At 37.9% G+C, this 12,405-nt stretch overlaps 1 protein-coding gene across 2 annotated transcripts in view; it reads right to left on the reverse strand.

The window, feature by feature from the left end:
• CFAP299 (cilia and flagella associated protein 299) overlaps positions 1–7,474 on the reverse strand; it is a 530,824-nt gene extending 523,350 nt beyond the window's left edge. The window contains exon 1 of one of the 2 annotated variants that reach the window (XM_001371531.4): positions 7,167–7,474. In XM_001371531.4, the coding sequence (XP_001371568.1) occupies positions 7,167–7,280 (114 nt within the window). In that variant the 5' untranslated portion in view covers positions 7,281–7,474. The remainder of the gene's footprint in view (positions 1–7,166) is intronic. The other variant, XM_056803233.1, reaches the window with a different exon arrangement.
• Between the last annotated feature and the right edge of the window lie 4,931 nt (positions 7,475–12,405).

Raw genomic sequence — 12,405 nt, forward strand, 5'->3', positions numbered from 1 at the left:
TAATTAAATTCCTTACACTACTCATTGGTGAAATTGATTGTTCAATGCCTTGTGCCTGTGGGAGGAATAGGTAAAATTAGTGAGAAATGGAGAGAAGAGCAATCAGAACTCTTTTGACTTCCAGCTTTGAGAAGCTGTAGCATTCTAAGTTCTCTTCAGATCAAGGGGAAAAAAGAAATGATACTGTAGAGAAGTTGCCAATCTCTATCATGTCCCCATCTCTAACTTGTTATCTTAAAGACTTTTGGGAAATTTCCCCATGATTGAGATCTAGAACTCTTTCTTAATTAAGCTATCTTACTCCTTATAGGAGAACTCCACTTTTTTATTGTTGAGTAAACAAGAATACATTATCTATGCATACTTTCTCTGAATTCTGTTTTGTTATCTATTTGGATAAATGGAACTGCTATGTGTGCTCATTGTGGATTTGGTAGGAAGTCTAGATTAAGGAATAGCAATCAGAAATGTAGTGTGGACATAAACTATTACTCCCCTTAGAGAAACTAAGAGCAGATAGATATGTCTGTCTTTGTAACAACTGATTCTCTGAGGAGAGCAGATTGGTTAGCCTCTGGCCCCAACCTACCTCTTCCCTTCCTGGAAATAATCAAAGTCTCCCTTGGAAAAATGAGATGTGGAAGGGAAAAGTCCATCTATTCTTGCATGTGAACCACATCTAGACAGACCCATGTGGACACATATAACTTACATGGACAAAGCAACCCTGTAACACTACTCCTTATATGCATACCATTGGCCAAAAAAAGGTGGGGAATGGGGTGGGGGAGCATGGATGTCATATTTCAAACAATCTTAAAAGAAATCTGCCCAGTTCTCTCTGAACCAGAGGGCAAAGTGGTAATAAGAAGTATCCATAAATTACATGAAAGAAATCTCAAAATGAAAATTCCCAGGAACACCATAACTTTAATCCAGAACTTTCAGGTCAAAGAAAAATACTACAAGCAACCAGAAAGGGAAAAAAAAATTCAAACATTGAGGAACCTCCATAAGGATCAAACATGATAAAAAAAAAAATTTAACGACTTGGAATATGATATTCTGGAAACCAAAGGTTATGGCCTAAGCCAAGAATAACTTGCCAAAAAAAGCTGAGTATAATATTGAAGGAGCAAAATAGCCTTTTTAATGAAATAGAGGATTTCCAAGAATTACTAATGAAAAACCTGCATAGAAACTTTAAAGTACAAACATAGAAACAAAGAGAAATATAAAAATCTATATACAAACAATTATAAAAGATTAAGAAAGGATAAATAAACTCCTTATATCCAAATATAGGGAGATGATTCATGTATCCTATCAGAACCCTATCGTAATCAGAGTTATACAGGGAGTCCAGTTAGACAAGATTTGGGAATGGTTCTGTTATGCCCTGATCTTTAGAAAAGAAAAGAGAAGAGAAGAGGAATACATTGGGAGTGGGTGAGGGGAAGGGAAAAGAATGATCTTGCTCAGTTACTTCTAATGTTTTGTGATCCCATGGAGCTCTCTATGGGATTTTCTTGGCAGATCCTTTTGTTTGGAAATCAGAGGCTAAGGGACTAGCTCAGGCTCACAAACTAGGTCAGTGATGGGCAAACTTTTGAGCTTGGTGTGTCAAAATTCGCCAAAAAACTGAGCATAACTTGGGTGGTGTGTCACTTTGAGGAAAAAAAATGTCCTTCTCTGCATGTGACCTCCTACTTCTCTGTATGCAGCAGCATGCAGCCACGCGTCATTGAAAATGGCTATGCATGTCATTGCTGACACATGTGTCATAGGTTTGCGATCATGGAAGTAGGTAGTGTCTCAGGCCAGATTTGAACTCAGATTTTCCTGACTCCAGTCCCAGTACTCTATCCACTGATCCACTTAGCTACCCTACTCAATTGGGAAGAGGAATACATGTGGACACAAGGGGAATTTAGGAATATAAAGGGAAGTAGGAGCAGTAGAAGAATTTGAGATAGTGTAGATTAAATAAGGAATGAGTTCTAAGTAAAGCAAATTCTAAGTCATACCAAACATTTACATCTCTTTTGGAGATGGCAAAGGCTGAGAATATGAAGGAGTGCCCATAAATTGAGAAATGGATAAACAACTTATGGCATAGAAGTGTTCTCTTCTCCAATTACTATACCTAGACAAACCCTAATCCTAGATTTTTTCCCCCTACCATTTCCTTTATCTTTATCCACAGACTACTGAAAAGAGTTAAAGGAAGTCATGAAATCATACTTACTAGGTCCACAAATTTATCTCATCTCAACAGGGCCTTCATTTTAATTAGGAAAACCTTTTGTTCTTCCTTAATAGTCTCGATTCCCTCCATATCCACATGATATACTTTTTCAAGTATTTGAAGGTGTATCTTGTGGAAGAAAGAATAGACTAGTGCTTCCCAGGACCTAGCTACTAGAACTAAGAGCAAAGATGAAAGTTGAAAGTTAAGGTTTGTTGTCAGGGTAGATTTCCTAATAATCAGAGAGGTTGAACTGCGTTCCCTCATTTCTACCCTCAATTGGAGGACTTTGAGCAAAGACAGGATGATCATCTGTCTGGTAGTTTATAGGGCACATTCTTGCTCATTACTAGTTAAACAAGATTGTCTTTAAGGTCTTGAACAACTCCGATATTCTGAGATTAATGCCTGCTGGGGAAAAAAATGCCAGCTTGTGAGTTTGTAGGAATGAAATAGGAATAAAACATTTTTCTCTCTAAATCTAGACCCCAATTCATTGGGGTCACTTTTGGTATTTGATTATGGAACCTATTTTAATTAAAAGGATGAATTCTAAGTATCTGTATTACTTTCCAGTTTTGAGGGGTGAAAAGTAATTTGAAATTTTCCCTAAAATTATAATTAACTTAGTCTTAGAGAGTTTCCTGAGACTTAAGAATGTTAAATGACTTGCCATCACTCATAGAACCTCATTTTTAGGCGAGTTAATAGACCAGCCATGTTTGCTTGCTTTTCCAGGTTCCACTCCTGACTCTCCAGATTATAGCCTCTGTCTTAAATTGGTTGGTTCCTCCCAAAACCTTCATTTTAAAAAAATATTAAAATTAAAAAAAAAATTAAAACCCTTACCTTCCATCTTAGAATCAATACTGTGTTTAGGTTCTAAGGCAGAAGAGAGATAAGGGCTAATTAATGGGGGTTAAGTGACTTGCCCAGGGTCACATAGGTAGGAATGTCTGAATCCACATTTGAACCCAGGACCTCCCATCTCTGGGCCTGGCTTTCAATCTACTGAGCCACCCAGCTGCCTCCCAGAACCTTCATCTTAAGGAGATGTCTTAGGCCACTGATGCCTTTTTTCCTTTCTGGGATCCTCTTGTGATTATAGATTTCTGTCTCCATCCTGGTCCTCACCTCTGTGCTCCCCATTCCCCACTTCGTTTTTATATGTAGACTTCCTCTATTAGAATATAAGCTTCTTGAAATCAAGGATTAACTTTCTTTGCGCTTTTGTTGTTTTCCCAGCATTTAATTCAGTGCCTGGATGATTAATAAGCACTTGTCAACTTGTTGACTCAACCCAGCTATTAAATACCAGAGGCAGAATGTTGAACCTAGCTTTTTTTAATTCCAAATACATCTATCTGTTTACTAGTCATCTCCCCTCCTTTGTCATTACAAAGAGCTAAAATAGATATTTTTTGTATTTTGCTCCTTTCTCCTCTTTCTTTGATACTTTTAGGATAATAAAGGAAAAAATGAATAATTTTCACTTCAAAAAATATGTCTTCAGAAATAATCATGAGTATCTTTACCCTTAATTGATGAATGAAGTTAGTGAAGTCTCATCCCTAGAGACTGGTATCACTTTGAAATGTGTCTCCACCCAGTTTCATAATAAAGACACCACCTACAAAACCAATGCAGCTAAAATAAAAATGGAAAATTGACTGAGGAAAAATAATCTCTGCAGCAAATTCCAAGATAAATAAGGAATTTATTTAATTTATAATAATATGAGTCATTCCACAACTGATAAACGTCAAAGGACACGAATAAGTAATTCTCTAAGGAAGAAAGGCAAGCTATCAACAACTATATGAAAAATGCTCCAAATCACTAATAATGAGAAAACTGCAAATTAAATTAACTTTGAGGTTCCACCCCAAAAGATTCATAATGATAACCAAAAAAAAAAGGAAAAGGAAAAAATATTGGAGAGACTGCAGGAAAACAAGCATAGTAATTCACTGTGAATTGTATCATGAAATCTGAAATGTTAATAGACATTTTTTAGAAGTGGGAAAATAGATCCACAAAGTCAATAACCTGAGTATACCCTCTGATGCAGATAGTTTTACTAGGCCTATATCCTAAAAGTATCAAAGAAAGAGGAGAAAGGAGCAAAATACAAAAAATATCTAAATCAGTCCTTTGTCATGGCAAAGGAAGGGAGGTGTCTATCAATTAAGACATAGATAAATCATGGTACAGGGATGTAATGAAATACTTTTGTACTATAATGAGGAAAGGGATGGTTTCAAAAAAACCCAGGGAAATCTATGAACTGATACAGAGCAAAGTGAAAAGAACCAGGAGAATGAATAATTTATGTCATACCATGACACTATAAAGTCAACAACTCTGAAAGTCTTAAGAACTCTGATCAGTTCAGAGACTTATAATTCTAGACAACTGATGATGAATTATGCTACCATTCTCTTGAAAGGTGAGGGATTCAAGATACAAAATGATCCATATATTTTAGACATAATATGAGAATTTGTTTTTGTTTGGATACACATATAAATGCGCATATACATCTATATTTATGTATAAATGCATTTAATATAGGTATTTTTCCTTTTATAAATTGTGAAGTGGAAGCTGAAGATAAAAATTGAAGAAAAGATTGATTGAAAAACACCACCTTAAACTCTGAGCCCTTCTAACTTTAAGATGTTAAGATTTGGGACTTAAAAAAAAAGAGAGATCATAAAGATAAATCTGACTGATATTATTAAAGGGATTTTAAAAAAGTTTCTCCTTAAATTTTCCATTCTTATAAAGCTAAATATGGTTGGGCTAGGGATAAGCATCATGGTGTAGTGGACACAGGCCTAGTCTCTAAGGTAATAAGATGTAGATTTAAGTTCTACAAGTCATTTAATCTCTCAGTGACCTCATACTGCTTTTTTCAAGACTGTGAATTGGAGAACTTTTTATTATTATTACTATTATTATTAGATTTGGTAAAAAATAATTTTATCAACAAGAGTTCCCTCACCAATAAAATCACAGGTCTAGGATGGTCTTAATTCAATTAAACAAATACAATTATTATCAGGTGCTGGAGATTCTTTTAAGGTCCCAGTTTGTATAATCATATTAAAAATGATCATATTATTTTATAAATTATTATGTATTATACATAGACTATATAGTGTATTATATATATCATAAAATGTAAATTATATTACAAACCTATTTTTATAACTGCTTTGGGTCTCATGATTTAGTATAAAATGAAATAATTGCTCTAATGATTTGTGGGGGTCTTTACCTGAGATGTTCTCATTTAAAGAAAGGTAACTTTTTGGTGTCTTTGGCACTCTGGTGAAGCTCATGTTCCCCTTCTCAGAACAATGTTTTAAAATATATAAAATACAGAGACAAAGGAACTCAATAACATTGAACTTATCAAAATACTTTTAAAAAGAACAAGTTCATGTATTAAGAATTCACATGCTAATAACATTTACAAAAATTCTTTGACTTTAACCTAGTTCTTTTCAAAGCATGTCCTGGGGAAAATCCAAGAGTCCCTGAAAACCTTTCTGGTGGTCCATGAGGTCAAAATTGTTTTTGTTTCTAATATGGCAAATAGTGACATTTACTACACATAAATATATTACATATAAACAAAAGCTTTTGAGGGGAAAACTTCAATAATTTTAGAATGCAGAGATTCTCGGTGACCAAAAAGTGTGAGGATACATTAGCCAGCATGATGAAAATGTGAAGGGGAAAAAAGGAGATTCTTTTCACACTTTGGGAAACAAATTATTATTATTATTAATTTTAAAATATTTCATTTTCCTAATTACATGTAATAATCTTTACCACATTTTCTGAAATTTTGAGATCCAAATTGTCTTCCCCATCTTCCTTCCTTTTCCCCCTCCTGGAGATGATAAGCAATTTGATCTGGGTTATGCATATATTATCAGAAAGAAAAAATTTTAAAGTGAAATTATGTAGTTTTAACTATTTTCATTGAAATATTCCTATCAACACTATTAAAATTCATCAGTTCCCTACTTTAAAATCTGGCGTTAGCCTGTTTTTTTTTTTTTTTTTTTTTGCTGCATCTGGAATAGTAATTACAAAGAAGAGGATTCCTAGACTTGTGTAATGGAGAGGAAGAGACAATTTTAGGTTCTGACATTCAATTCAACTAGACTAAAACTAAACTCAATAATTTAGGGTTTGCTCCCTCCACAGATAATCATTAAGGATGGAGTGAATTGCAAGTAGTGAGACTAGGTCAGCTTTCTGGACTCCACAGAAAGGTAAGATTCGCCAAAAATTAAAAATGGAATTAATCTTTGAAAGCATTATTTCACAAATTAGAAACCAAGAACCAGAGAGGGTAGACTCGCTTATAGTCACACAGGATCTGATTAATTGGTTGATTGATTTCTTTCTTTCCTCTTTTTTTTAGCCCTAATTTTCTGGTTTAGTAACAACTTTAAGCCAGAAGAGCAAAGGGGCAAAGGGGTTAAAGGGATTGAATTGAATGACCTCTGAGTCCCCTCCTCCCTCCCCCCCCCCCCCCCCCCCCCCCCGTCTTCCAGTCTAGAATTTCACAATTTCCTTCCACAAAGACAAGCCCCAGTTATCATTAGAGATGCCTACTGCGCTGGCAAGAGAAGGAGCCTCTCTTGTGAATCATCTAGGTGAAAGAAATTGGAGAGAATGCTACGGGCTTCCCCTCTCCTCTAATTCACCATCCCCCTAATTACAAACCGCTGGTGGCCTCCCTCCTTCAGAGGATGCGTCCGTGCTTTGGCTGGTTGCATGGGTGCGCGTGGCTGACCTTCCCCGTAATGGGGTGAAGCGATCTAGACTAAACGTTCCCCAGAATGATCGCAGAGCCCGGGGGTTTGAGGGAAGGAGATGCGGGCACCTCACTTACCTCCAGATAATAGAGGTCTAGGGTGGTGATCTGCGAGTCCAGGAAATCTTCGTACGTGGTAAATTGGGTGACTATATTGTCCACCACAGATACTCCTTCCTCATGATCCAACATGGTTACAACGGGCGCAGCGTCCTTAGCAACCTGTATCTGGGCTACTGAAGGAACCTGAAGTAGTCCAGCTCTCTTCTGGCTTACCCGGGGCAAGCTGGGTAGTCCCCATCTTTCGGCCCACAGGCCACGCCCCGTTCAGGTACCCACTGCTTCTCCTTTCCCTGCCTCGGCCTACTTTTCCCCCGGTTTTTTTAAGGTTCTAGAATGAAGGTAGGAAAAAGAGAGAGGTGAGCTAGAGATAAAGGCAAAGCTAAAATGAAAAGACACTCCCTGACTTAAGGAGAAATGCCCTGCAATAAAGTACAAATACAGATTCAACCCTCCCCAGTTTGGCCTTTAAAAGCCCCTTTGAGGTCCTAGGTTCAAATCTGACCTCAGACACTTCCCAGCTGTGTGACCCTGGGCAAGTCACTTGACCCCCATTGCCTAGCCCTTACCACTCTTCTGCCTTGGAGCCAATGCACCGTATTGACTCCAAGACAGAAGGTAAGGGTTTAAAAAAAAAAAAAAGCCCTTTTGTAGAAGTCTAGGAATGTGGCAGCAATGAGTAGAGAGCTATGAGGGAGATTTAAATATGGCCTATGGCTTGGAGGAAATGTGGGTTGCCTAACAAGAACTCTTTCCCCCTCCTGAAAGAAACCTACAGGCTTCATGTTTTTTCTTTTAATTCATTTTAGCTTTCTGATGCCTCCATGATGATTTGGTACTTACTGTTGCTTCTTTTTTCCCTTTAAATCTTTGCTTTAAGCCATTCCCCAATTAATAAATGGGCAAGGAACATGAAGAGGCAATTTTCAGATAAAGAAATCAAAACTATCAATAAGCACACAAAAAAGTGTTCTAAATCTCTTATAATCAGAGAAATGCATATCAGAACAACTCTGAGGTACCACCTCAAACCTAGCAGATTGGCTAAAATGACAGCAAAGGAAAGTAATAAATGTTGGAGGGGATGTGGCAAAATTGGGACATTAATTAAAGTTGTGAATTGATCCAGTCATTTTGGATGGTAATTTGGAACTCTGCCCAAAGGTTGATCCAGCCAAAGTACTGCTGGGTTTGTACCCCAAAGAGATAATAAGGAAAAAGACTTGTACAAGAATATTCATAGCTGCACTCTTTGTGGTGGCAAAAAATTGGAAAATGAAGGGATGTCCTCCAATTGGGGAATGGCTGAACAAATTGTGGTATATGTTGGTGATGGAATACTATTGTGCTCAAAGGAATAATAAAGTAGAGGAATTCCATGGGAACTGGAACCACCTCCAGGAAGTGATGCAGAGTGAGAGGAGCAGAACCAGGAGAACATTGTACACAGAGACTGATACACTGTGGTACAATTGAATGTAATGGACTTCTCTACTAGCAGCAATGCAATGACCCAGGACAACTCTGATGGACTTATGAGAAAGAATGCTATCCACATTCAGAGGAAGAACTGTGGGAGTAGAAACACAGAAGAAAAACAACTGCTTCATCACATGGGTTGATGGGGATATGATTGGGGATGTAGACTCTAGAGCAGGGGTTCCCAAACTGTTTACACAGGGGCCAGTTCACTGTCCCTCAGACTGTTGGAGGGCTGGACTTAAAAAAAACTATGAATAAATCTGTATTCTGCTATCCAGGATAGTGGAGGCTGCAGTGCTGGCTGTGATGGGCATGACAGGCCCATCACCACCACAACTATACCAGGCAGCAAAATACACAGTGCAAATGTATCCCGTGCTCCTCTCACTGACCACCAATGAAAGGGATGCCCCTTCTGGAAGTGTGGTGGGGGTCGGATAAATGGACTCAGGGGGCCACATGTGGCCATATTTTGGGGATCCCTGCTAAAAGATAATCCTAGTGCAAATATCAATAATATGGAAATGGGTCTTGATCAATGACACTTGTAAAATACAGTGGATTTGCTCATTGGCTACGGGAGGGGGATGGGAGGAAGGAAGGGAAAGAACATGAATCATATAACTATGGGAAAATATTCTAAATAATTAATTTAGTAATACTAAATATTCTACTTAAATTAATCAAATAAAATTTTTCAAAAAAATCTTTGCTTTAGTTTCTAAGCTTTCAACATATAAAATGCTTGCTAATATAAACCAAATTTGTTATATTTTAAATAGATCTTTAATCATATATTAAATATATTACATACTATATATAATTATATGTGCAATATAGTACATATTTACACATAATATATAGATATTAATATATTAAAGATATCTTCAATTTGTTCAGCTCTAGAGATAAGATTAAAGGTGGAGAGTGACCTCCCATTTCTGAAGATGATAGATTAATATGTGGGGAATGAGTTTATGGCTACAATCAGAAATAGTTGCTTTATGCCAAGGAAAGTCTTAAGACCAAGACACTCTTTTTAAAAATTATGAACCAATATAGCCCCAGAAGAGATGAAGCACACACTATTTTTCTCCTATTGTTATGGGTTCCCTTGGAGTTTGGGAAGGATACCTTTTGCAAGCATGCAAGACTCCAAAACTTAGCTTAAAAACAAAAAAGAGATTTATTAATTTAGAAAGTAATGTTGAGAGTGACCAGGAGGATAACAAGGTGGGACAGCAAGATGGGGAGCAGTTCCTTGGGAGGACATCATGAAAGGAAAGGCTATTCCCCCATGGGGACAGCATGGATGGAGAGGCTGTCCCCCAGACAACATCAGTTCTGGGGTTTATATACTCTTTAGATGCTATGTCCTGTTGTGGACTGACTTGGAGAGTATTAGTCCCTCAGGCATTTGGTGGGGTGAGGTGGTCATCTGCCTGGGGTCTGCCTGGAGATCTAAAGATTCATCTCTTTGTCCATCTTAAATCTAGAGGACTATCAAAGAGGATAAACATCTCAGGACCCTAGGTGGGGTCATTGGGTGTTTCTAGGTTAAGAGTCAGAAGGAGGCAAAGCAAGGGAGTTTCCCTGATAATAGTTGGCCTGGGTTTCTGGGGTATAGTGCCCATGTCACTATTAGAAGTCCAAGCATATAAGGTTTAAAAGGACAGCTATGTTCCAGAAGAGGAAGTGAGTTTTTAGGATAACTCTACCCAAAGGAAGGGAAGAGGATAGTGATTTTTCCAGACTTAGGAAGTCAGTCTTTCCCATTCAACCTCCAGGCTCAAAAGGGATGGACAACTTAATCTGTTTTGCCAGATGGTGCCTCCTAGTTTGGTTTTAGATAAAAGAAAGAGAACTCAGATCTTCAAAGGGCTACAAAGGATTATTTAGATTGTCTCAGATTAGCTCTCTAAAAGTTCTACTGCCTTAATATAGGTTCTGGTGACTTTAAAGGATGCTTATATTAATTTTCAAAGAAAATTATTGTTTTTAAATTTGTGACTTCCATAGAATCTTGGATTCTCTTAATTTTGATTTTTTTTTTTAATTAAAGAACCAGAGCTGAAAAGGATCTCAGAAATCAGGTAGTCTCCAAACCTTTTTTCCCCCAATGAGTCTGGGAGAAATGTCAACATGGAATCTAGGAATCCCAAACTTGTGGCCTAGTGAGGTCTGATGAACCCCAAGTTTCAGGACTAGCTTATAGGTTGGAAACCCCAAAGCTTGTATTTGTTCCCTGTTCCCATGGGAATCTACCTTGAAGGGAATCCCAGGCTGGCAGTTTCAGACATAGTGGGGGACCCTCTGGGGAATGACAATCCTAGTTGGAAGAGAATAAGCATATGCTAAGGATCCTTTAGTAGCCATTATAAGTAGCCCCTTCTCTTATACCCTAGCCTCTAGCTATGATTCCTTTCCTAAACTTGATTGTAGCCTGTCAGTGTAGCTAGAACACTCCCATTTTCTTTGCAGCTATAGTAATGTCAATCATCTTTCCCTGCCCCTGGATCTCCTAAATCTCCCAAATAGGTTCCCCAAATTCTTTTGTTCCTTGGAGTCATATGGCATTGTGGCACTCCCTAGGAATAACATCCCCAGAGTCCAGAGTTTGCACCCTGAAAAAGTTGTGGCACCTGACTCTGAGTAAAGGGCCAAATATTGGACTTATCCCTATCCTGATTAAAGACTTGTTTTTTTCTGACTATTTAATAGTTCTGTGTTATTTCCAAGTTAACAGAAGTTAAATAACTTGTCCATGATCATCCACTGATTTAGTGCATACTGTAACTTACACAGTGATGCAGTCAAGAAGAATGCTGGATTTGTAGTGTTAACTTGGGAAAAACACAAAACTACTAAAGTAGTCAGAAAAACCAAGTCTTTAATCAAGAATGATATAGCATTCGATATTTGGACTCTACATAATCAGGCACCTAAAAACCACATAGAGCCAAAGGCTCTGGCTCTCAAGAGAATAACTGGACTAGATGATTCTCCAAAGAACAATAGAACTTGGGGAAACACATACCATTTGGGGAACTAAGGATAGGAAAATATGATTGATTGGTATTACCATGTCTACAAGGAAATGAGAGGTTCAATCTACACTGACAGGATACAAACAGACTTGGGAAAGAAACCATAGCTACTTACAATGTTAAGGCCCGGGATTTCACCCACCACCAAGGAAGACCAAGGACAATGCAATCAGGCAAGGAAAAAGGCTGTTTATTATGGAACTGGTACGTGCACCAGTGGGAACTTCTGCCATCAGAGTTCCGAGCTGCTTCTGAAAGGCTGGGCCTTAAATACTTTTCAGCATGTATGGCCCTCCTTCCAGCCCCTTATCTGCTACATATGATTCTTGGAATGTTGCCGGCATGTATGGCTCCCCTCAGCCCTTATTGGTTACAAACTATTCTTGGGACCTTGACAATTTTATGTTATTGGGGTCTTCTTGCCCTTTATCTGGTACCCACTGCAGCTGGGGTCTTTGGCATATTTATGGTTCTGACACTCCCAAGGTTAGGCAGCTCCCTGTTCAGGCCTTCCTGATCTTCCAAGGCTGGGCATTTCCTGCTCTGACCTCCCTCAACAATAGATACTAAAAGGATATATCATTCCTGCACTGGTATTGGTCTTCTTGGGACCTGATCTGATATAATATAAACTTTCAAGACTAACATTTGATTAGGTCTGCTAGCCCCACCTAAACAGATATTAAGTACTTTAAGGTCTATTGTTCAGTCTGAAACTGATAAATCTG

Source organism: Monodelphis domestica, chromosome 6, assembly GCF_027887165.1.
Source record: "Monodelphis domestica isolate mMonDom1 chromosome 6, mMonDom1.pri, whole genome shotgun sequence".
NCBI lineage: Eukaryota > Metazoa > Chordata > Mammalia > Didelphimorphia > Didelphidae > Monodelphis > Monodelphis domestica.